The following is a 26688-nucleotide window of genomic DNA, read 5'->3' as shown; positions in this document are numbered from 1 at the left end:
ACATACACACACACACACACACTAAGCCAAAGTGGTTAAGGACTTAAATATAAGACCTGAAACCATAAAACTCCTAGAAGAAAACAGGAAGCTTTTTGACATTGACCTTAGCAATAGTTTTTTTGGATCTGTCTTTTCAGGCAAAGACAACAAAAGCAAAAATAAACAAATGGCACTATATCGAACTAAAAGGCTTTTGTTCAGTGAAGGAAACCATCAATAAAATGGAAAGGCAACTTACTGAATGAGAGAAGATATTTGCTAATGATATATCCAATAAGGAGTTAACTTCCAAAATATATAAAGAACTCATACAACTCAATACAAAAATTCAATTAAAAAATTGGCAGAGGACCTGAGTAGACATTTTTCCAAGACATCCAGATGGCCAATAGACACATGAAAAGAAACTCAATGTCACTCATCATCAGGGAAATACAAAGCAAAACCACAGTGAGATAGCACCTCACAGATGTCAGAATGGCCAGTATCAAAAAGACAAGAAATAACAAGTGTTGGTGAGAATGTGGAGAAATGGGAACACTTGTGCACTGTTGGTGAAATGTAAATTGGTAGAGCCTCTATGGAAAACAGTATGGAGTTTCCTTGAAAAATTGAAAACAGAAAAAAAAATAGAACTACCACATGATCCAGCAATCCCACTTCTGGGTATTTATCTGAAGAAAATGGAAATACTAATTCAAAAAGACGTATGCACTCCGATGTTCACTGCATTATTTACAATAGTCAAGGCATGGAAGCAAACCAAGTGTCCAGAGAGATGAACAGATGAAGAAAATGGGATATATATATAATATTTCTCAGCCATAAAAACAAAGAAATACTGTTATTTGCAACAACATAGATAGACCTAGAGGGTATTATGCTAGATAAAATAGGACAGAAAAGACAAGTGCCATATGATTTCAATTATATGGAATCTAGAAAACAAAACAAATGCACAAAGAAAATAAAACAGAAACAGACTCCTATATACAGGAGACAAACTACTGGTTACCAGAGTGGGGAGGGGTTGGCGGCAGGCAAAATACGGGATTCAGAGGTACAGACTTCCAGTTATAAAATAACTGATGGGGATATTATGTAACAGCATAGGTAATATCATCAATAATGTAAAAAATTTGGTGACAGATGGTGACAAGACTTCTGTGGTGACCATTTCATATTGTATATAGATATCAAATCACTATGTTGTATACCTGAAACTATGTAATACTGTATGCCAGTTATACTTCAATTAAAAAAATGAATGGAGGCGGCTTAGGGTGTTTAACTTTGCACTGATACAATGGTAATTCCAATTTGATATTGTTGCCCAATAGTATAAGGCAGTGTGTATCACCACCCCTTAGCAGGTAAGACAAAACCTGCCCTGTGAGTATCAGTTTAGCAGCTACAAATTCTTGTTCTAGAACATTCCCAGAGGAAAGGCCCACAATGACATTTCTACTTTACCCTATATAGTACTATAGTTTTAATTTACTTGAAAAGAATGGTAGATCTGCTTAGTGCTTCCAGAACATTCTGTAGAGGAAGGAAAAAGGGGAAGAGAAAAGGAAAGAAATATCAAGGCAAACAGAATCCGTATGCTCAGACCAAACCCCTGTGGATCCTTATAACCAGAAAATGTTATAGAGGAGCCCCTGGGTGGCTCAGTGGGTTAAGTCTCTGCCTCCACCTGGGATTGAGCCCCGCATCAGGATTTCTGCTCGGAGGGGAGCCTGCCTCCCCATCTCTCTCTGCCTGCCTCTCAGCCTACTTGTGATCTCTCTGTCAAACAAGTAAATAAAATCTTAAAAAAAAAATGTTATAGCTAGAAGAGAGTTACTGGGAAAACTTAGGGCCCATAGGTTAAATGACTTATCCAAATACCTATGGCATGTTAATGGCAGAGCCAAGATTCTTCAGCCTTCTGTGCTCCAGTCTGGCTTTTGACCAAACTAATGGCTCTCAACCATGGTTATACATGAGAATTATCTAGAGCTTTTAAATGCCCAGTCTATACTCCAGACTAACTGAATGAAAATCTTGTGGCGGGGCACTGAGGTATCAGTATTTTTTTTAGTTTCTAATGTGAAGCCATGGTTAAAAACCACTGTCCTAGACCACGGTGCCCCCTTCCCCCCAAAGACAAACAAAGCACAGATAAGGAGGATTCTGTGAACAGGTTTATTAAGATCATCTAGCAGAACCTCATGGCAACTACCCTAAACTCCAGGCCACTCGAATTCTAAGCCAAGGTCAAATTTGCTACCCACAATCACTATTACCACCACCACTGCTGGATTACACAGTATTATAGAACAGAACTATGAATAGCTTCATTTAACCCAAACTGAAAACCATTTTTCACAATCAGGAATTTTTTTGTCTGAAATGTTACAAATGATGTATCCAAGTCCAGCCGTAATTTTGGAGCTGAAGGGGCCATGATTGTGGAACCAAGGAATGAACCCCGAAGCTGCTGCTTGGGCCACTGTGACACCCCAATAGGGTGTCATCCTGTTTTTCAAGGAGAGGGCAGCAGCAGCCTTTATTCCACCCCCCAAACCAATCAACTGACCTCTAGTCTTCTTGCCAGGTTCAATTTTTCTCAGGATAGCAAATTACCTAATAGCTACCACAAGTTAACTCATTAAAACTTACTACAAAAGCTTTTAAAATGTTTATTTATATTAAGGAGTGGAATGGTGCAAGAGTACAAAGAAACTTGGGCATCTGGGCCCTTGTTTCCCTACTATTCACATTAGTTTGGTAAAAAGGAGATTAACACTAAACAGAGTGGAAGAAATTAACATAAATATATCCAGGGCAGCCCAGTCCTCTAATTCACTAAAGGATGAACTGAAATCATTGGCCCAATTCACACTTATGTGTGAGCCGACAGAAATTATATTCCCTTTAACGGCTCTAGACCTGTGTGAAAAAGGGAAGTGGACAACATTTCTATTACAAGACAGCAATCTTTTATTGAAACTTTTTTTTTGTCTAAAACTATGCATGGAGATTAATCTCTTGTTCATAAATTAGGATAAGTCTAACATCACTATTCCAAACCATCAGTATTTACAAAAATGAACCTTTTCTTCGCTTTATCACAGGTTCACAGAACTAAATTTTAAACCAACTTCAAGTCTAGCTTTTAAAATCTTCCTGCCATCAAATGCCCAGCAACCCTTATGGGGAAGGGGCAGCCTTTTGACAGCAATATTCATCATTCACCAGGAATGTAGAACCACAAGTGAACAACAACAAAAAGTTTAAATCATTCCAAACAGTTCCTATTTGCTTTCCAAAAGCATGCTTTGTCTAATTCTCCCTTTCTATACAGACAGGGGGAGAGGGACCCCAGAGAGCATAATGTTAAATTAAATTAACCTCTTAAAAAAGTGAACTGAACAAGATGGTTTAGTGTGTGTGCAGATGAACGGCCATGGCTGACACTAGCAGATAATAAGGTAAACTTCAAACCCCATTAACGGGTACCTTGACGACTGACCAGCTCAAATAGATACTTTTAATTGGGATCAAATGTGCCTTTTTTTTTACTTTCTCGTTAAATACGTTGCCAAAATCTTTCAAAGCAGATAGAGAATAGGCTTCTTCGAAATTCAAATTAAAATGTTAAATAACGAAAAGTATCAGCTTATTATATGGTTTCTGACAAATGTGCTGGCTGTCAGAAAGTAATTCTATCTCAGTGGCTAGAAAAAGGTGAATCCAGTATACACATAAAATGACAATATTACAAGACTGTAGTGTCACCTGTCAAAAGAAGAATATCTAGAATGGAATTTTCAGTAAACACTTGGAGATGAAGGGCAATCAGAATACAAGAGAAAGCAAAATCCACATAAATTAATTACTAATTTGAGAAATCAATAAAATGTATACATAAGTTGATAAATACTGTCTCCACGGGTCACTAATTCCAAAGGACTAGTTAGTAGTTATTTTCTAACTAAATTATTACAGGACATTCTGGTGTATGCTCTCTTCTTGTGATCAGTTTGTTCTGGCAAGACTCCAGGAAGCAGGTGCCCTTGAAAACAGCTCAGCAGAAGGTGGCTCGGAGGCAATCACTTCATTTATAAATTCGCCAGATAATAAGTACCAAGATTACGATAATCACAGACAGGACAAGCACCAGGATACAGATCTTCTTGCGAGATTTTTTCTGAGGAGAAAAATATATAAAGAAGACACTCATGAGACAAGTAAAATTTTTGCTATCTGAGACTTCAAGAGTGGTTCATAAATCTGCCACCTCATAATCCAGCATTAACTCTATCGGCGCTTGAATATTCAGAGACCTTCCCCAAATCTCAACAGTTACCAGCACGAGGCAGTAGTGCCAGTTTTAATTCCAGATCCCCTAATACATTTCTGCAAAGGGATTGTTTATACCTATGCTGCTAGGCATTATTTGTAATAAATAAGTTATTTGTGCATATTTTTTTTTTTTAAAGATTTTATTTATTTATTTGACAGACAGAGATCACAAGTAGGCAGAGAGGCAGGCAGAGAGAGAGGAGGAAGCAGGCTCCCTGCCAGGCAGAGAGCCTGATGTCAGGCTCAATCCCAGGACCCCAGGATCATGACCAGAGCCAAAGGCAGAGGCTTTAACCCACTGAGCCACCCAGGCACCCCATTGTGCATATGTATTTTAATAAAGGTTTTATACCAATTATAAAATTCTGTGTTCATCTTAAAAAATACAAAGAAAATAATTACCTACAGATAAAATTGCTGACTTTTTTTTTTTTTTTAAAGATTTTATTTATTTATTTGACAGACAGATCACAAGTAGGCAGAGAGGCAGGCAGGAAGAGAGAGGAGGAAGCAGGTTCTCCGCGGAGCAGAGAGCCCCATGCGGGGCTTGATCCCAGGACTCTGGGATCATGACCTGAGCTGAAGGCAGAGGCTTTAACCCACTGAGCCACCCAGGCGCCCCAAAATTGCTGACATTTTTATTGTATTTTCTCATGATATTTTATCTATGCATATTGTTATCTGACAGAATTGGGATCACACTGTATGATGTTTGACATTTTTCTCACTTACTATTTTAGCATAAAATTGTTGTTATTATAAACATCTCTTTTAATTCCCACATAATATTGAGTAGATGCATATAATTTACTTCATATTTCCTTTACTGTCTGACACTAACATCATCACTCAGTTTTTAAAAGGAAACACTATTATTAAACACAAATTCCTTTAAGAACATTTCCAGGTAAAATACAACTATCCTAGGAACATGGAAAATGACTGAAATGCTGTTTACACCTAAAAAATCATATAGCACCAAATGGAGAGGAAATGAAAAGGACCTCATTTACAGTATTTGTACACTTGAGATAAAGACTCGGGTAAAAGTCACAAAACCAGCATTTCAGCTAATATGTAAAAAAAATCACTTCATACAAAGTAGAACGATTAACTCCCATTTATTCTTAGAAGAATGAGAACCCCCTCTTTATTCACAAATAGTAGTTAGAACTGATTTTATGTCCATCCTCTGTGGCCACAGTCAACATAAAGTATCCACAAAGTCTTACTTTGTTCCTATTACTACACTAATTGAAACAAATTTTAGCTATTCATAATATAAAATTAGCTTTATACCAGATTTAGGTAGCATTTAACCCCATACCAGCTAATGGGGTTAGCTTTGTAGCCAAAAGCCTTCTGTATAAGTTTATTCAAGGACTGATGTCTTTTTGTAGATTTCTCTACAGAGGAAAATATTACAAATGGACTACCACAGCAACTATGAACACCGGCCTCCAGCTTAAACCTAAGCCAAAGCTGCAGCTGTTCTCAGTGTGTCAATGAGCTGTGATGGCTCGTGAAGTCGGCAGCCCAGTGACTTTCCTGGGTACATGCTCTTACCTGATAGTAAGCAGCTCGCTGTAACTGGTCAGTTGCTCTCTCTACGTGTACCTCTGAGCTTTCCACATTGGCTTCTATGCTATCTGCAAAAAAAAAAAAAAAAAAAAAAAAGGAGGGCAGTGGATGTTTTTACCAAATCAGACGTTTCAAGATTGCAAATTAAACACACTCTTGATGATGTTGGCCCTCGTTTTACTACCACCATTCCAACTATCCAGCCATGGAATCCAAAGTTACTAACTGGGTAAGACAATAGCTCTATTCTTTGGAAATAAGCACTGAACTATTTTAGCGGCAAAGCACTGTGAAGTATGCAACTTATCCATGACTGGGTCAGAAAAAATTATGCATACACACATATATTTAGAGAGAGAGGGAGCAAGTCTAAAGCAAATGGGGTAGAATGTTAACAAGAGGTAAATCTGGGTAAAGATTACAAAGGAATTCCTTGTAGTCTTTTTGTTTTTGCAACCTTTCTAAACTTTAAATCATTTCCAAATAAAAAGCTTAAAAAAAGAGGTTACTAATCCCCCAAATTATTTAAGTTTCTGGAGATAAAAGCTGGGAAGCCAACAGCTATTTCCCTCAACAGCCAAAGACTTAGCAGGAGGCTAACGGCAAGGGAGCTGAGCAATCACAGAGGTCTCATTTCAGTTTTTACATTTGACAATATAAAAAGGGGGCTAAACAAAGAATTTAATAATTTTTAAATGTCTAATTTCTTCAGATATGTCTTACTGACTTGTTCACACACAAGTACTGCTATCAACTCACCTCGAGGTTTATGGTATCAATGATACATACCAATTAGATCCCCTTGATCATGGATCATCATGGCCAAATCTTTAAATATTTGATTGACATCCAAAATGTCAGCCTAGGGAATACAAAAAATAACAAACATAAAGCAATAGTGTTAGACGATCCCTCTACTTAGCTAAAATTTTGGCTGTAAACATAACACATGTGTTTCTAAGGCTTATAAATCATGCTTTCTCCGTAAACTGAAAATGAAAATAAAGTTAACTAATATCTACTAAATGCCTACTATGTGCCAAGAACTATACCAAGTAGGTAATTAAACAGACTCTTGGAGCCTGAGAGTCAGCTAGAGAGGATAGTCTTGCTGTGTGAGGTTAATCCTCCACAGTCTAATTGTACCATTGTAGGTTAGGAACCCCTCTGGCCTGGGGCACCTGGGTGGCTCAGTGGGTTAAGCCTCTGCCTTCAGCTCAGGTCATGATCCTAGGGTCCTGGAATCGAGCCCCACGTTGGGCTCTCTGCTCATCGGGGAGCCTGCTTCCCCCTCTCTCTCTGCCTACTTGTGATCTCTGTCAAATAAACAAACAAACAAACAAACAAACAAAGAACCCCTCTGGTCTGTTCCCTCTGAAATGTGAACAATGATAGTACCCACCTCATATTAAAGTACAGAAGCACTAAGTAAGTTGATATATGTAAAGTTCTTGGAACTGTGCAATAAGCACTTCATATGTCAGCTATGATTAATCATTATTTAGTTGGTTCTCATGACAACACAATGAGACATGTATCATCCCCATCGTACAGAAGAGAAAACTGGGGCTCAGGAAAGTTTAATGACTTGTCCCAAGGTCTCAAAGCTAGCAAGTGGCAGAGCTGAGAATTAAAAGTTCATGATGTTCTCCTTTTTTTTTTTTTTTTAAGATTTTATTTATTTATTTGACAGACAGAGATCACAAGTAAGCAGAGAGGCAGGCAGAGAGAGAGGGAAGCAGGCTCCCTGCTGAGCAGAGAGCCCGATGTGGGGCTGGATCCCAGGACCCTAGGATCATGACCTGAACTGAAGGCAGAGACTTAAACCACTGAGCCGCCCAGGTGCCCCTCATGATGTTTTCATAATGTTACTATGCTTCTTTGATATTTACATTAATCATTCAGTCACTCTATGAAGTCAAGTATCTTTGAGAATAATAAGGCTCGGAGAGGTTATATAACTGTCCAGTTATAAAGCTGGTCCATTAGGAAACTAAGCATTACAGCCAGAATAGCTCCGAAGCCCATGCTCTCTGGATTACAATACACTGCCTCTCAGAACACTACAGTCAGAATCAATGCCTTGAGGGGCGCCTGGGTGGCTCAGTGGATTAAAGCCTCTGCCTTCAGCTCAGGTCATGATCCCAGAGTCCTGGGATCGAGCCCTGCATCAGGCTTTCTGCTGAGCAGGGAGCCTGCTTCCTCCTCTCTCTCTGCCTGCCTCTCTGCCTGCTTGTGATCTCTGTCTGTCAAATAAATAAATAAAATCTTTGGAAAAAAACAAAAGAAAAGAAACAATGCCTTGAAAGCCATGACTTCCGAATCATAGCTTGGCAAGACTAGTTCTTCCAGCACATCAAAACCTTAGTTACTTGCTAAGAGTCTTCTGTAGTTGGGACAGTCTGCTAGTTGCTGTGGATACAAAAAGGCTTACTAGCTAACGGGGGTGGGATGAGCATATAGCAAGATAAATAAGAAAAGTCATTACAGAGGAAGTGACTAGTAAATGGTATACGAAGGTGTGCAGAGGAAGGCTTCAGAAGCAGCAAGACTTGAGTTGTACCTTAAAGCAAAAGAAAAGCCAAATAAACAAAAAGTTAATTGAGTTAAAGGACAAATAGCTTAGCTTGGTTATAACATGAGTGTGAAACTGTGATTTATAATAAGAAAGATATATTTAGTCTTCATCCCATTCCTAGACTAGAGCTCCTAAAATGCTCGAAATTTCCTAAGTGGTAAAGAGAGAAAATTAGCTTTTGTTACTTATAACAAACTCCTTTCAACCACACCAGAGCTTAAAGAACAACCCCTCAGGATGGGGGCTGGTTGCCAGGGGAATCAACCTTGTTATCAGAGGGCTGGAGGCTGAATCAACCATCCAGAGCCAATGATTTAATCAATCGTGTCTACATAATGAAGCCTCCATAAAAATCCTAAATGGCAGGGAGCCTGCTGTGGACCCTGGGATCATGACCTGAGCCAAAGGCAGATGCCCAACAGACTGAGTCTTAATGAGGAATAAAATATTTGTTTGCCTTGCCTTGCTCTGTTCTTCATCCCTGTTCTCCCAGAGACCATGTAAGACCATGGAGGAAAGGATTTGAATCTTCCTGGGCACCATGACTAATACCATCATAAAAGTAGTTCAAATTCACCATGATTGCACTGAGACATAATATGAAAATCACCTAAGGACTCATTTCATACTTTTTTCTAATAGCTGAGAGAAAATCCGGGTGGACTAGAGTGGTAGATACATTGAGTCAAACAAAAGACACGACCTGGCTCTTACCTCCAGCTGCCGAATTGCTGTTTCTCTCTCTTTAATAAGTTCCAGATCCTGTTCAGTGATGGCCACCTCATCCTCCTGGCTTTGCATCTGGTTCCACTCCTCATGGCTGCAAGGAGATAAGCACACTAGTTGATTCCTCCCCTCTAAGGTGTGCACAAGACACCCACATTTCTACTACCAGCAGAGCCTATCCAAAGCCATTACCAGGGCTCCAACCCCTCTGGCATCGATACAAAGTCCTTAAGGGCCACATTCTTCATATCTGGAGCCAAAGAGTTGATAATACCACAAGAAAACAAAGTCTCAGCTTCCCTGGGCAAAACTGAGATGAAACAGGGTTATAAGGGCCTCCTTGCTAGTTTCTAGTTAGAGGTACACTCTGCAATCCTGCTAGAGCTTGCTAGACAAGGAAAGCAGACAGAGACTTCAAGTCAATGAAGCACACTGACCCATCCTCTTCTAGAGCACCCTCAGAGAGTAAGCTGTGTTGGTCTCTTTGGTACTAAGTGGGTGGAGAAAAGCAAGCTAAGTGACCTGTCAGGGCTTCTCCAATTAATCTAACAGAATCACACCTTCTGGTTTTCAGATCATTCCTTGAGATTATATTTTGGGTTAAATGCCTCTTTTATAAAAAATACTTTTGAGGTTTTTTTTATTGATTCATTTGAGAGAGAGAGAGAGCAAGAGCATGAGCAGGAGAAGGTTCAGAGCAAGAGGGAGAAGCAGACTCCCCGCTGAGCGGGGAGCCTGCCCCAGGGGGCCCCATTCTAGGACCCTGGGATCAGGACCTGGGTCAAAGGCAGATGCTTAACCACCTGAGCCACCCAGGAGCTCCTGGGTTAAATGCCTCTTAAGAGAAAACTAAAGTAAAAAAGCTAGTGAAATGCTGTAACTCTTCTTTTCAGGTACCACGTTTAGAAGAAAGGCATACTACATATGATGCTAGACATAAAACATTTTGAAACTCCAGTATTAAGCATTTTTCCAACAGTATGCATAAATCAGACATTGTCTCCACAGTATTTAGAGTTTCTTCCACACGTTAGAGACACAAAATGGAGTAGGGTAGAGCCCATCAGGCACCCCTTTGAGGTGCTCACAGTGTAGTGGGAAGAGACAGATACATAACTATGATAAAACATTCTAAGTTCTGAATTAATAACACCAACACATTTCTATGGAATCAGTTAACTCAGTGTGGAGAAGTTAAGAAAGAAGATGTCTTTCAGATGCAAATTGTCTGCTTTTTCTTGCACTACTCCTAAAAAAATGAGTTGCTTCTGTTTTACAGATGGGTAAACGGACACCCAAGAACTTAGAAAAACTTAAATCTGTATTAGAGATAAAGTCCTAATCTGTAGATTCATAGATTCGTACTTATTCCTAGTGAGCCAAGCCCTCTCCCCAACACAAAGACATCAGGGATTTCTCTGGCTTTTTTATTTACCTTGAAATTGTTTCTTCCCTAATTCAAAGATCTTGGAAAAGCACAAGGTTTTGACTTTTTTATTTTACTTGGTGGATTATAAGTTACCCACCCCAGGTCTGCCTTTATTTTTCCTTCTTCTCCACACTGATGTTTTAAATTAGAATTAAGTAGAAAGTACAGAATCCCTTCTCAACAAGCCAGGGGGTTGGATGGATAACTCCTTACCCATCAAATGAGACGAGCTGTTCCTCTCTTTGCCTCTCCTCCGCCTAGAAAGCAGATGGCATTATTACTGCTGTTATCCAGAAACATGTCACAGACAGACACACAAAACAATGGCTTCCTGTCGCTACAGTATAAAGAAGCAACAACCCTTGGCTCCAACGGGATCTGTAAGACGACACAGGGCTCTGGCAATCTGTCTCTACTATAAAATGGGCGTGAAGTAGTTCAAAGCAAATCTGGGCTCGGAATGGTAACCTGACTGAATAGGGTGGAGGAACGTGGGTCGGAGAGAGGAGTAAACAACAGTAAAAGTGATAACTTATTTACAGTCTGCAGGGAAGCAGCACAAGGGAACAAGTGGAAAACCTGCAGGGAAACAAATCTTCAGAACATGTAAAGATTAAAAAATGGGCATGTATGGCACATCAGGCGCTAAAGCGACAGACTCATTTCAAAAAATCAGTCTAATGCATGTATTAAAAAAAAGTTAAGAAAAAACGTTAAAAGAGCAATCTATTCCCATTAAAAAAACAAGTCTTTCCCTTTTCATAATTAACAGAACAAGCAAAATGAGGAAAATTTCAAAGTTCTACCCACCCAGAGGAACACTGTGAGGTTTTTTGTTGTTACTGTTGTTGTTTGAAATTTTTACTTTTTCAAGAAACAGAACACTGGTAGCGCCCTCCAGCCTACCTCTCTCCCCTTCTCCAATTACAACACACCCTCTCTGCCCTTAAAGTAACCACCATCCTGACTTTCCAATGATCATTTTCTCGTATTTTCAATATAGACATGTATCCTTATTTAATATCATTTTACCTGCTTCTGAACCTCACATGAACGAAATTACACTGTTTATACTCTTCCGTGCTTTCACTGGATCATGCCAGATTGTGCCAGATCCATCCCTGATGCTGAATGTAACTGCTGTTCATTAATTCTCTCTGCTGTATGATATTATGTGAATATACCATAATGTATTTACCTATTCAACTACCGATGGACATTCAGATGTTTCCAACAAATAATGCTGCTATAAACATTCTTTTTTTTTTTAAAGATTTTATTTATTGGGGCACCTGGGTGGCTCAGTGGGTTGAGCCCCTGCCTTCAGCTCAGGTCATGATCCCAGGGTCCTGGGATCGAACCCCACGTCAGGCTCTCTGCTTGGCGGGGAACCTGCTTCCCCCTCTCTCTGCCTGCTTCTTTGCCTGCTTGTGATCTCTCTCTCCCTCTGTCAAATAAATAAATAAAATATTTAAAAAAAAAGATTTTATTTATTTATTTGACAGAGAGAGAGAGATCACTCTCTCTGTCTCTGTAGGCAGAGGGAAAGAATCTCTGCTGAGCAGAGAGCCCGATGGGGGCCTTGATCCCAGGTCCCTGAGATCATGACCTGAGCCAAAGGCAACAGCTTAACCCACTGAGCCACCCAGGTGTCTCTGCTATAAACAATCTTTATTTTTTTTTTTTAAACATTATTTATTTATTTATTTGACAGAGGGAGAGAGAGATCATGAGTAGGCAGAGAGGCGGGCAGAGAGAAGAGGGGAAGCAGGCTCCTTGCTGAGCAGAGAGCCCGATGTGGGCCTTGATCCCAGGACCCTGAGACCATGACCTGAGCTGAAGGCAGAGGCTTTAACCCACTGAGCCACCCAGGCACCCTGCAATAAACATTCTTATACATGGGGCGCCTGGGTGGCTCAGTGGGTTAAGCCGCTGCCTTCGGCTCAGGTCATGATCCCAGGGTCCTGGGATCGAGTCCCGCGTCGGGCTCTCTGCTCAGCAGGGAGCCTGCTTCCTCCTCTCTCTCTCTGCCTGCCTCTCTGCCTGCTTGTGATCTCTCTCTCTGTCAAATAAATAAATAAAAATATTTAAAAAAAAAAAAAACATTCTTATACATATATCCTGATACAAACATTTCCAGTTTTCTCTAGGGTAGAACTGATGTGTTCAGAAGTTCACAGGCAAAATATCTTCCAGTGGTTGTCCCAATTCATACTCTAACTGGCCAGGTAGGAAAGTTTCTGTTGCATCATATCTATAACAATCACCTTCAGTGTTCAAAGAATTTTACACTTTTGCCCCACATCTGGACATGAAATACTACCTCACTGTGGTTTCAATTTGCAGTTTCCTGGTGATTAAAGAAGTTGGGCACTTTTCCGTTTGTTTGACCATTATTCAAAATAATACAAAGATGTTACTTGCCGTTTTCACTGTGCTGACGTTTATACTCATGGAGCAAAATCACAGGAGGCTCAGACCACTGAGTATCCAACTCTCGATCTCAGCTCAGAACTTGATCTCAGAGTTGTGAGGTCAAGCCCCCCAATTGGGCTCCATGTAAGCCTACTTTTTAAAAAAATATTTTATTTATTTATTTGAAAGAGAGAGAGAGAGAGAGTAAAAGAAGAGGGAGTAGAAGGCAGAGGGAGAAGCAGACTCCCTGCTGAACAGGGAGCCCAGTCAGGGGCTCAATCCCAGGACCCTGGGATCAGGACCTGACCTAAAGGCAGACGCTTAACAGACTGAGCCACGCAGGCACCCCTGGCAGATAAACTCTTGAAGATAAACAATGTAAGCCTGTCACATCAAGGAAAACAATGGACAGTGTATGTTGCCAGTGATAAAAATCTAGCTTTCAGGGTGCCTGGGTGGCTCAGTTGGTTAAGTGTCTGCCTTTGGTTGAGGTCATGACCCTGGGGTCCTATGATTGAGCCCCAAGTGGGGCTCCCTGCTCAGCAAGGAAGTCTGCTTCTCCCTCTTCCTTTGCCCCTCCCCTGCTTGTTCTCATTTACTCTCTCTCTCCCCCCTCAAATAAATAAATAAAATCTTTAAAAAATAAAAATAAAAAATAAGGGGCACCTGGGTGGCACCACTTGTGAACTTAAGAGATTCACAACCCCCCTTAAAATATCTAAAGACTCTTCCGATAAAACTAAAGATACTACATTACCTTTTGATATCGTATAATGAAATATATCAACATTTAGAAGACCTGCATAACTCAGGAAATCAATATTTTCCAAAAGATAAATATATGATATAAAAATCATACATGGAAAAAAGATCCAATCAAAACATACGACCAACAGATTTGAATGTAGCAGAGTCTGAAAAAGTAATTAATACCGTTTTAGACTCCGTAATTCCACTAACTTCTGTTAAGTTTTGATGTAGTATCAAAGAATAATATCAACAATGATCTGAAAAGATTAATTAAAATACTCCTTCCTTTTCTACTTGCATATCCCTGTAAGTCTGATTTTCTTCAGATACCTCAACCAAAACAACTTATCACATCAGACTGAATACAGAAGCAGATGTGAAAATCCAGCTTCCTTCCATTAAGCCAAATATTAAAAAGATTTGCAAAAATGAAAACAATGCCACTCTTCCCACTAATTTCTTTTTTGTTTTGGAAAAGAAGTTATTTTTAATTAAAATGTCATTTATATTTATATTACTATATATTGGGTTTATTATTAATTATAAATGAAAAAACATTTTAAAAACCTCACAGTTTTAATTTCTAACATATATCAATATACACCATTCATACAAATAAAAAGCTCACTGGGGTCTCTAATAATTTTAAGTCTAAAAGGGTCCTGAGATCAAAAAGTCTGAGAAACTCATGCTGTATTGGGTTGTATATTTTTCATAATGATTCACAGGAATTTTTTATATGTTCTGTATCTATTCTGGTTACTAGTCCCTTGCTAATTATACATATAACAGTATCTTCTCCCTGTTTGTAGTTTATTTTTTCATGTATTTACCACCTTCTTTGCTCTTCATTCTTTTCTGCTTTTCAGACTTCCCATCTGGGATCACCTTCCTTCTGCCTGAAGTATATTTTCTAGAATGTTCTTAAGTAAGATATGCTGACAGCTAACTCACCTTTGACTGAAAATGTCTTTAGGGGCGCCTGGGTGGCTCAGTGGGTTAAGCCGCTGCCTTCGGCTCAGGTCATGATCTCAGGGTCCTGGGATCGAGTCCCACATCGGGCTCTCTGCTCAGCAGGGAGCCTGCTTCCCTCTCTCTCTCTCTGCCTGCCTCTCTGCCTACTTGTGATCTCTCTCTGTCAAATTAAAAAAAAAAAAAAAAAATCTAAAAAAAAAAAATGTCTTTAATTCTCATTCGTATATCTTCTTTCACTGGGTTTAGATTCCCAGGCAGTTATTAGAATATTACAGATGGCCCTCGACTGGTTTCCCCTGTTGCTGCTGAGAAGAAAATTGCCAATCCAACTACTGTGTCTCTGAAGGTAGTATCTTGTTTTCCTGGCTATTTTTATGATTTTCTCTTTGTCTTTAGTGTTCTGAAGTTTCTCTCTGATGTATCTAGATAAGAGTCTTTTATTTATTCTTTTTGGGATTTGTTGGGCTTCTTGAAACTGCAAATGAGTGCCTCTCATAAGTTCTAAAATATTACCAGTCATTCCCCTCTATTCTATGTTTGCTCCACTCTTATTCTGAAACTCCAATAAAAACTAGGTCAGATCCTTCCTCTTCATTCTCCCTTTCTCAGAAGGTTTCTTCCTATTGAACTTCTTAACCCTCTGTCCTACATGTTGATACATAATATCGTGAGATAGAAAATATTTTCTATTTCCTAGTTAAATCACCTACCCATTAAGTTTTTAGTTTCCACATTATATTTTTCAATTCTAGAAAGTATTCTAACTCTTTTCCAAAGTCTTTTCTGTAGCCTCCTGCTTCTTGCAGATGTTTTCAAGATTTTCTTTAAATACAATAAGGACAGTTGTCTTATAATTCTAATACATGAAGTAGGTCCATTTCACCTCACTGTTGTTTCTATTCATTCTTACTTTACTTAAGAGTTATTTGTTTCTTTGTGTACTTTGGTATTTTTTTTTTTAAAGATTTTATTTATTTATTTGACAGACAGAGATTACAAGTAGGCAGACAGGCAGGCAGAGAGAGAGGGGAAGCAGGCTCCCCGATGAGCAGAGAACCCCATGTGGGGTTCGATCCCAGGACTCTGAGATCATGACCTGAGCTGAGGGCAGAGGCTTAACCCACTGAGCCACCCAGGAGCCCCTACTTGGGTTTTTTTAACGCTGTGCTGCTCATAACACTTCAAAAATTGTTTGAGGGTATTCTTTCAGGGCTAGGATAAACGTGTCTAACCAGAGAGGATTTATTTGTATTTGCTTCTGTCTGGCATCTAGCCTGATGCTTTTGGATCATTAATGCAGTATGAATTTGAGCACTAAATTTGCCCCAAAGTTCCTCTGTGATACAAGTTAGTGTCAGGATTTCCCCTCTCTCTTGCTGTCCTCTACCTCCTACTCAGTTCAGTGCTAATGCAATCTTTTTGTAGGAAAGAAGGGTTTACTTTTGGTTTACCCATACCCGAAGGATATAGTCTTTTGGGGTCCAGTTTGATTGGAGGAGCAACTTCTTTTAGATTTCCCACTTTGTGTGGACTCTGGGCTTTTCTTCCCCCTCATACCATAAGGACATCAAAACTGAAGTTCAAGTTTGCCCTCAGTAAATGTACTCCATGCACAAACAGTTTCAGTGCTCTGCTTACCTCTCTAGGGGTTCTCATCTTCTCTTAGATTTTGACCTTAATATTTTCATGGCTCTTTGATACTTTTGAGAAGTTGGGTTGTTAAAATTTAATATTTGTTAATTTGTTTCAGAGAGAGGTCTAGTGCAAATAATCTAGGCCGCCTTATTCTAGGAAATAGATTCATTGTTCCTTTTTTTCTTAATTTTTAATATAAGACAAATAAAATAACAGAAAAGAAATTACACATAATTCTGTCACTTTTTCAAATCTTTGTGCATATTCTTTTCTAGTCTGAGACTACAGGCATACATATTTTTAAAATTTATTTTTATTAAAAAAAATTTTTTTTAAGTAGGCTCCTCGCCCAACGTGGGGCTTGAACTTACGACCCTGAGATCAAGAATCACATGCTCTACCAAATGAGCCAGCCAGGTACCCTGCATACATATTTTTTATATCAGTTGAGCCAGTCTGGTATTTTCACAACAGCTAATGACTATATTTATTATTATTAAGGGGAGCAAATAACAACAAAAGCTAAGGGTCAAAATGGTCAGAAATAGGAGAGGAAAAAAAAATAACCCAACAAGGTGGGAAAGAACATCCTGCAATTGCAAGGGTCTTCTTTGCAGAATCAACTCACCGAGAGACGAGATCCAGCTCTTGCTTTGGCAATGCTCTCCTTTTCCTTTTCAGATACCCTTCTCTGCACAACCTGGAAATTATTTAAGGCTGCAGAGAAGTCATTCATGAGGCGTTCTTTCTGAAGTTTCTGCTGGCGCTACAGAAATAAAGAAGGACTTGAAATTTCATATTAACCCTGAATCATTTGGTTCTAATTTCCATTAAAAACAAAATTATTCCCCCTAAAGATTTCTAACCAGGAAAATTACTATAAAACAGGCTCTTCCTTAATAAATTTGTTCTTTGCTAACTCAAATCCCTCAAATGCCATAGACCAAGTCTGAGTTTTCCTTCTTTCATTCTGACAAACTTGGAACTGTGTGTCATTTACCTTGTAAGGTAATATCAGAGGGAATTGCAATTGAGAATTTTGGTTCCCTGGAGAATCTAAAAGCAGAATAAATAACTTTAGACTCAGACTGAACCCCAAAAGAGATTGTTTTATGTTAAAATATTAAAAAATATTCATCCACACTGAGTTCATAGTGTCCCTGAAAACTACAGAATCATTTTCCTTTATACTGTAATGAGATTTAAAATCTTTGAGAACCTGGAAACTCTTATAGGCTATCTTTACTAAGCTTACTGATTCTGTGTCTCAAAAAACACATGCTGAGAGCTCCTGCTACGTGCTGAGAACACAGAAGTAAAAACTCATCCCTGACCTCAAACAGCTTACCAACTACTTATAGATAAGGGATATAGACACAAAAATTACAAGTCATTATAAATAACTGCTATATCCTATTAATACTATAGGAGTTTGGAGGCAGGTATAATCAGTTAAGAACTCAAGTAGCCATAAAGGCCAAGAGAAAGTGAACACTGAAGGAAGAGAAAGGTCTGAATAAGCAGATGGAAGGAGTAAGGCAAATTCGTCAAAGAAACAGTGTGAGCAAAGGTGTGACAGTAAATATTTGAAGAGCATCTATAAGGAGATGGTTTGGCTGGAACCAAAGCTTTTTTCGTAAGACTAGCTAAAAGACAGAACTGGAAAGACAGAGAAGGGGCTGACCGGAGCAGGTTTTAAATGCTAAGCTAATGAGTTTGGGATTCAATCCCTAAGGAAAAAACAAGAAAGATTCCTGAGCAGGAAACATGATGGGTACAAAATGATAATTTAGAAAAAGTAGTCTGCAGGATGGAAAAAAGAAGCATGTCAAAAAGACTTTTGCAATATTCTAGGTTAAAGGTCAGGAGGACATTGTGTCAATAATGGGAACCCCAAAGACATGAATTTAAGAAACATTATGACTTAGCAACTGCCTATAGGGCTGCAAGGGGGCTAAAGTCAAGAATGACTCAAATATCACACCTGGGAGAATTATGGTAATACTAAAAGCAAATTTATTTTTTTTTTAAGATTTTATTTATTTGAGAGAGAGAGAGAGAGAGTGTGTGTGAATGAACAGGGGGGAGGGACAGAGAGAGAAAGAAGCGGGCTCCCCACTGAGCCAGGAGTCCAATGGGAGACTCGATCCTGGGAACTTGGAATCATGACTGAACCAAAGGTAGATGCTTAACTGAGCCACTCAGGCGCCCTGAAAGAAAATTTGTTTATTTTTTTTTTTAAGATTTTATTTACTTATTTGAGAGAGAGAGAGAGAGAGAGAGCAAGCGCATGCACAAGCAGGGTAAAGGGCAGAGGGAGAAGCAGACTCCCCGCTGAGCAGGTAGCCCAGTGTGGGGCTCAATCCAGGGATTCTAGGATCATAACCTGAGCCTAAGGCAGATGCTTAACTCACTGAGCCACCCAGGTGCCCCTGAGAGCAAATTTACATGAGGAACATTTCCCTCTTTTTCTGGAATTTAAAAAAATTTTTCACATTAACATTATAACAATAAGAGGGAAAAATCATCATTCCCTAATCTTACTATTCAAAAACACTTTTCTTTTTTTTTTTTTTGGGAGTAGGCGCTATATGGGGCTTGAACTCACAACCTTGAGATCAAAAGTTGCATGCTCCATCATCTAAGCCAGATAGGTGCCCCACAAAAAATGCTATCTTGAAGTATATCATAAACATTTCCCATGTTATCATCCTCTTCACAATTATGGCCTTTGTTACATAATACCCTATCAAGGAAAATTTGATCTAGGAAATTTTATGTAAACATTCCTTCTAGATTATGCCCATGTTTTAACTACTTAACTATTATAAAGAAAGCTAATGGAAGCCCCACTGTAATTGCTAATATTAATACAGTACTTACCATGTACTAATACGGTTATAAGTACTTCAACATAATAACTCACTTTAACCTAAACAACCTATATTATAGTCCCTACTTTACAGATCAGAAAACCAAGGCACGAAGAAGTTAAGTAACTTGCCTAGGATCACACTGTCAGTAAGTGGAAGGGGTAGAATTTAAATACAGGAAATCCAGCTCCAGACTACAGTTTTTTTTTCTTCCAACTTTTTTTCCTTAGGACAAATTTTCATGAATGGGAATATTAGGTCAAAAGGCACAAACTTTTTTTTTTTTTAAGACAATCAGTAATATCAATCAGCTTAGTTAAGGGATATGAGTGAAATGGGAGAAATCCTGTATAAGACAACGCATTAAATTTTAGATGAAGGCAATATATTCAAGAAGAGATCTTAGAGTAGGAAATGACAATATGGGCCCAGTCCTTAGAGGTTAGAGCCTAGAGCCAGGAAAAGATCTCGGGGTCATGTTCATAAAGGTAAACTCATAAAAATAGATCAGCCTCCTGAGGGAAAAAGCAGAGACTAAGAAAATGAGAGGTCAATGGCACAGCCTTGGGACATGTTTACTCCTAGGAAGACCAAGAGTCAGGGAAGGAGAATGAGACTCTACCTGGGGAAAGAGAGAAGAGGCCAGCAAGGGATCCCAGAGTTGGAAGACATACTGAAAGGGGATCATGGGAAGAAGAAGACAGTTTCAGTAGAGATGGGATGGGCTGTTTCAAATGAGACAGAAAAAAGCCCACTGGATTTGGCAGCAAGAAGATCACTGATGATAGCACATAAGTAGGAAAGATTGAAAGGAGGATATATGATCTGATATACAGGACAGCAGCAAAAAGATGGTGGTAAGACTAAGATTGACTAGATGAAGAAAGAATTGAAAGGGCAAACGGTATTCAGCACAACAGGACAGGGATCAAGAAATTATTTGCAGGGGCGCCTGGGTGGCTCAATGGGTGAAAGCCTCTGTCTTCAGCTCAGGTCATGATCCCAGGGTCCTGGGATCAAGCCCTGCATCAGGCTCTCTGCTCAGTGGCGAGCCTGCTTCCCCCCCTCTCACTCTGCCTGCCTCTCTGTCTACTTGTGATCTCTCTCTGTCAAATAAATAAATAAAATCTTAAAAAAAAAATTATTTGCAGATCTATTTCGTGTTCTTAAGGATCCAAGATGACGGAAGGGAACAATAGCATGCATGACCCAAAAATAACTTCTATTTGACTTTGGACTACATTAAATCCTTCTCTCTCTCTCTCTCTTTTTGGTAGCAGATATAACTTTCTATTTATTTTTGCTTAGGCTACTATTAACTCTTAAGGACTCCCAACACTTCTGCTTTCATCAAGACCCTTAGACTCGGGGCACCTGGGTGGCTCGGTGGGTTAAGCCCCTGCCTTCAGCTCGGGTCATGATCCCAGGGTCCTGGGATCAAGTCCCGCATCGGGCTCTCTGCTCAGCGGGGGGCCTGCATCCCTCTCTCTCTGTCTGCCTCTCTGCCTGCTTGTGATCTCTCTCTCTCTCTCTGTCAAATAAATAAATAAAATCTTTAAAAAAAAAAAAAAAACCTTAGACTCCTTTTTTGTTACTAACTAGAACCATTCACAAGTGTGTATTCCCTAAGTGGAGCTTAGCCTAAGTGCCCAGCTGGGAGGACAAAAGAGGTGATGTTTATTGGAGATACTGGACGGCAAGGGGAACTGGCCTCTACGTGAAATTTCAGCAAGAATAACAGCACACCTATGGACAACCAAAGGTGATTACATTAAGATTACATTTTTTTTTTTTAAAGATTTTATTTATTTATTTGACAGACAGAGAGCACAAGTAGGCAGAGAGGCAGGCAGAGAGAGAGGAGGAAGCAGGCTCCCCGCTGAGCAGAGAGCCCGATGCGGGGCTTGATCCCAGGACCCTGGGATCATGACTTGAGCTGAAGGCAGAGGCTTTCCCTTAAGATTACTTTTTATCAGAGCTCCTTTGTAGCATGACAACAAACCATCTAGTCTTGGTTCCTCTCTTTTGTGCAAGGCGGGGGGCGCCAAAACTCCACAGACTAGTGCTCCATTAAAGAGCTTGCCATGTATGGGTTAAACCAACATTTTTAAACTTTTTTGATGGAGACATGCAGAAATAATGTGACATCTTGACCTAGTACCGTATATACACATATGTATGAAGTGAAAGCTTCCTGTAAGAATAGTTTCCTTTATTACATGGTATATATTCAGATACTCCTACTCTATTTTATTATTATTTTTTAAAGATTGTATTTATTTATTTGACAGAGAGAGAGAGACCACAAGTAGGCAGAGAGGCAGGCAGAGAGAGAGGAGGAAGCAGGCTCCCTGCTGAGCAGAGAGCCCGATTCAGGGCTTGATCTCAGGACCCTGAGATCATGACCTGAGCCAAAGGCAGAGGCTTAACCCACTGAGCCACCCAGGCGCCCCTCTATTTTATTTTCTAAATGATGAGCACAGCACACTAAAATTATTTCATGTTCCAACCAGGCACAACTCACAGAGTGAAAAATAACCCAGAATGGGGAAGTTGTAGGCTTTGTCTTTATAGCCATCAGGGATAGGACATCATCAGAAAAAAATTCAGTAATAAAAAGGAAAACAAGTCAAGTGCTCCTAGGAATGGTAGAGAAGCTAAAGAAAAATGGAATCATAGTAGGCTAATGTAGATGGAGAAGGTTTTTGATTTTTTTTCCTGGAAGAGAAAGGATTTGAGGTAGAACTATGAATGATAATTAAAACAGGTGAAGCCACAATAAAGGCAGAGGCACACTGACTTCTGGAATGTGTGAAGAAAAGGCCTGGAACATCAAGGGAACAATGAACTCCTGTTAAAAATTGTGCTTTTTTTAAAGGATTTCAATTTCCCTGGGCATTTCTTCAACCTGAGACCTACGAATGACTCATGATGGGACATGAAAGTGACTGCAAAATAGAAGGCAAAACATCTGATTGAGATTTATAGAAACTGACTACAAGACAAACTAGGACCTAACCTGCAACATAAAGCTACTGGCCAAACCCTAGAGATGCAAACACTGAAGTTCTTTACCAGTTAAATTAATTTTATCAATATGTAAGTATGGGTTGTTGGTTTTTTTTAAAGATTTTATTTATTTATTTGACAGAGAGAGAGATGCAGGGAGAGAGAGAACACAAGCACAGGGAGTGGAAGAGGGAGAAGCAGGCTTCCCGCTGAGCAGGGAGCCCACTGTGGGGCTTGATCCCAGGAGACCTGAGCCAAAGGCAGATGCTTAACAACTGAGCCACCCAGGCACCCATAATAGTATGTTATTATGAATAATAACAGCCAATACTGAGTAGCTACTGAATGCTGAGCACTTTACAAGACCCAGTGCATACATTCTTTATATTGTCACAAAGGTCACATAGCCCAATTTTACAGATAAGGAAACTGAGGGTCAGAGAAGGTCTACCTGACACCAAAGACCAACTTATTTTTGTTTCACACAGTCTTCCCATTAAAACAAAGTCCTTTCCTATTAAACAAACACACATACCAGAAAATACCAACCTGTTCTGAAGCAGATAAGGGAAGGGGCAAGGACCCTAATTCCTTCAGTAATTCATTTGTTTCCTTGGCGAGCTGATTTGTTGAATGCTGTAACTGTTGCCTAAGAGAGAAAAGACATGTTTCAGGATTATTTCCACAGCTCGAGAGCTGTTACAGTTAGTACAGTTAGTTCTCAGAGTGCCCCAGTACAAGGAATAAAGGGGGTGTTTGAAAGAATGGGTTCCCAGAGGCCCAGTTTCACAAAAAAAAAAAAAAAAAAAATTCCAGAAATACTACTCAGTCAGACCCACTGCAAGGCATCTCCATATTACTGAGAAGAAAGAACCTACCTCAGTGAAACCTGCTGATAGGTATTTTAAGTCTTTGGGAAGAAAAGAAAGGCCTACCAGCAGTTCTGATAGAAATATAAGAGCAACTGCCCCCACATCTAAATCTGATAGTTTGAACACACCAAGGTCTCACAAAACTCTCCCGTCCATCACCCGGCAGTTCTGCCTAGCTGCTGTCTGTCCAGGCACTGATTGGAGATGGGATCCAGACACTGGGGGTTGGATGAAACATGCATTAAAAGCACAGCTTCTGGGGCGCCTGGGTGGCTCAGTGGGTTAAGCCGCTGCCTTCAGCTCAGGTCATGATCTCAGGGTCCTGGGATCGAGTCCCGCATCGGGCTCTCTGCTCAGCAGGGAGCCTGCTTCCCTCTCTCTCTCTGCCTGCCTCTCCATCTACTTGTGATTTCTCTCTGTCAAATAAATAAATAAAATTAAAAAAAAAAAAAAAAGCACAGCTTCTACCCTAAGGAACAATCTCCGAAGATCTACTCCCATGTTCCTGCTTAAAGCTGGTGCTTTTTCAGCTTTATTCTTGGCTCCCTATTGTCCTTCATGCTTGACTTTCTGGCTCCTCCCTCCAAAACAAAGAAGCCCTGTACTGCATAAAAACATATAAGGAGTATAAGAGGAAGAATATTAAAAAAGGAGGAATATGCATCATATTAAGTGGGATTGGAAAGTAGTGGAAACACAAAAAGAGGCCCTTTTGGTCATGATTTTCCTCTACTCTATGGCCATTTCTACAGAGGTTTTAAGGGAGGACAGAGAAACCATACTACTCAATCAGTACTACTTTTTCATTGCAAAGGGGTCTCCAAGATTAAAAAAAAAAAAAAAAAAACGAGGGAGTCAAAAACAAAAAGGAGGCAGTCAGGAGCCTGTACCTCCTAGACATTACTAACACATCCAAAGATGTGTTTTTCTCATCTCCCTGGAAAAAGCTCAAAGTAGTAAGTCATTCTCTCACTTCACACTGTTGAGGACAGAAAACAAAGAATATTGCTCAGTATATTTTAAAGATGAAGAAAAGAACTTCTAAAAGCAGAAATGGGGTCAAGAAGGATGTAATAAAAAGAATCGTGAGTCCCTACTCCAAGTCCATTCTCCTCTCCTTCAGACACCCCTCAGATCATTGTGAATACGTTTTTTGAATTTTTACGGTTGGAAATCCCACTAGACTAGATGATCTCTGCAGCTGATCAACAAGGAGGCTCATTTTGGCAGACTACAGACTAATAGTGGTCAAAGTTCGCCTCCCTACTTCCTCAGAGGGTTCTGCTAAACAGCCCAAGGGAAGAAAGAATCTGTGTTCAAGGATTTTGAAAGGCAGTAGAGATCACAACCCATGAATATATTTTGTTGTCCCTCATCTAGATCCAGCTAAGCTATTACTTCGCGTCCCACGGTTTGTCATGCTGACTCCACAGGCTTTCCTGGAAACCTAAGCTGCCATGCAGCAAGGACAGTGGGTGTGTCCTCAAAAGAATTCTCACAGGGCCTCACAGAACCCAACCACATTAGGAAGCTACTTACAGATTTTCCTGTAGCTTGCTTGAATCCTGCTTAGTTCCTAGTTGGCTCATCAGATTCTTTATCTGAGCAGCTGGGGAGACGGGGGAAAAGAAAAATACATTCATCATGAGCATCCTACTTCTTAGATCACTGGTCTCTCTGTCCACATCCTGAATAAGTTCATGCAACTAACAGAAAGCATGCTATGATTGAAACTTCGGCATGTCTATTCCTTCTAAAACTAATCACGGGGTTCACCTTTCTCCTATAGATAACTATGTCACCAAGTAGAGGGTGGCAGTTTTGTTCATCATTCCCAAAGAACTTCCAAAATTTTCCAGATTTCCCATGTTGCTGGTTTAAAGTTTCAACACCTTTGCAAGGGTCTTAGAACCAAATATCAACTTGCAACAATTAAAATTTAAATTCATAGTACACAATAATTTTTCCTTTTTTTCACAATAATTTTTTATAGCAAACATTTTTGGAAAGACAATGTACATTTGTTGTTAATAATAAATTACCATTAAAAAGTAATTATAATAAGCTTTGTGCAGTGGCAGTATCGTAGCCAATGAGGTTTATACAAGGTACGATTACTGCTAATTGAAAAAATAATAATAATAAATTACCACTGACTGAGCACCTCCATGTGCCAGGAGCTTTTATATTAGAAGTTCCATATACATTATTTTATTAATTTTCACAGCAATGGTCTAAAGTAGGTATCTTCATCTTGCCGATGAGGAAATATATTTAGCTAAGTTATAAAAGTTAAATTTATATAAGTTAATTATGCAAGGGTACACAATGGTTAAGTAACAGGGCAAAAAATTCAATCCCAGATACATTGTACTCCAAGGCCTATGTCCTTTAAACTATGTTGTCTACAGTCAAATGTATGGTTTTGTTCAGATAACGTCCTAGATATTTTGCTAAGACGGTCATGTTTGAATTCTAGATATTTAGGCCTCTAGCCCTGGACTAGGAAAGCAGAGGTCCAGAGAAACTGATCATCTACCTATAAGGAAAAACACTCCAACAGCAGCTTGCCTGGGAATGTGAGTAGCCCTGGACCTCACCGATTTGTGCACCAGAAATAGAGCCCTGATTTCTTTTTTTTTTCTCTTATTCTAAATATTTTGGGGTTTGGGGTGGGTTTTTTTGAAGTGCAGTTGACCTTTTGATTTCTTTTGTGTCCTGCTTTCTGTTCCTCTCCTGACTGGCGGGGAAGATAAAGGAGTTGGATTCATTCATTCATTCATTCATTTGTAGAGGTTGGAATTTTCTTGTATTTCTTTTTGTTGTTGCTTGCTTTTTTTTTTTTTTTTTTTAAGATTTATTTATTTGAGAGAGAGAACGTGTGCAATGGTGGAGGGGGTGGAGGGGAGCAGAGGGAGAGCGTGAGAGAATTCCAAGCAGACTCTGAAGAATGCAGAGCCCAGAGCCTGACATGGGGCTTGACACTGAGCTCGATCTCACATCCCTGAGATCATGACCTGAGCTGAAACCAAGTCAGATGCTCAACTGACTGCACTACCCAGGTAGGTACCCCTGCTTGCTTGCTTCTGAAGAGCATTTGCTGTTTTCTATTCCAAGTTGCTGGAGTACAGAACATAATAACAGAGTACTTCCTGCCCAGAGGAAACAGGATTATCTTCAAGTTTCACCAGAACTTCAAGAGATAACAGGACACAATAGGTACATGACTCTTCCAGCCAAAACATCGTCTCCTTTGTGAAGGCCTTTCCTATTCTCTCAGCATTAATGCCAAAGTTTCACTTGTGAGATATCAGACTGCTAAATGACTGGCTTAGTGGAAAATGAGGAGGAAATCAATCATCATTTGTATATATTACAGGGACAACGTACATACTGTGCTTCCATGTCCACTAAGAAAAAAACCCTTCACTTATTTAAACTTATGATAGGGTGCTCCTTAAAATAATAAAATTTGAGGGTCAATCATAATCT

The 26688-nt window shown here is 39.6% G+C and overlaps 1 protein-coding gene and 1 pseudogene across 1 annotated transcript in view; one reads left to right on the top strand and one right to left on the bottom strand.

The window, feature by feature from the left end:
• Positions 1-2673: 2673 nt before the first annotated feature.
• Positions 2674-26688, bottom strand: part of STX12 (syntaxin 12) — a 38231-nt gene continuing 14216 nt past the window's right edge. Inside the window, exons 2-9 of the mRNA XM_059376839.1 lie at positions 24736-24805; positions 22874-22973; positions 17071-17208; positions 10881-10924; positions 9227-9332; positions 6724-6796; positions 5920-6002; positions 2674-4198 (exon numbers count right to left, since the gene is read on the bottom strand). Of these exons, the coding sequence (XP_059232822.1) occupies positions 4106-4198; positions 5920-6002; positions 6724-6796; positions 9227-9332; positions 10881-10924; positions 17071-17208; positions 22874-22973; positions 24736-24805 (707 nt within the window). The 3' untranslated portion in view covers positions 2674-4105. The remainder of the gene's footprint in view (positions 4199-5919; positions 6003-6723; positions 6797-9226; positions 9333-10880; positions 10925-17070; positions 17209-22873; positions 22974-24735; positions 24806-26688) is intronic.
• Positions 25260-25430, top strand: LOC132002291 (U4 spliceosomal RNA; annotated as a pseudogene).

The sequence above is a fragment of the Mustela nigripes genome, chromosome 14 (assembly GCF_022355385.1).
Source record: "Mustela nigripes isolate SB6536 chromosome 14, MUSNIG.SB6536, whole genome shotgun sequence".
NCBI lineage: Eukaryota > Metazoa > Chordata > Mammalia > Carnivora > Mustelidae > Mustela > Mustela nigripes.
Note: the sequence above shows the minus strand (reverse complement) of the source record. Positions and strands in the feature narration are given on the sequence as shown.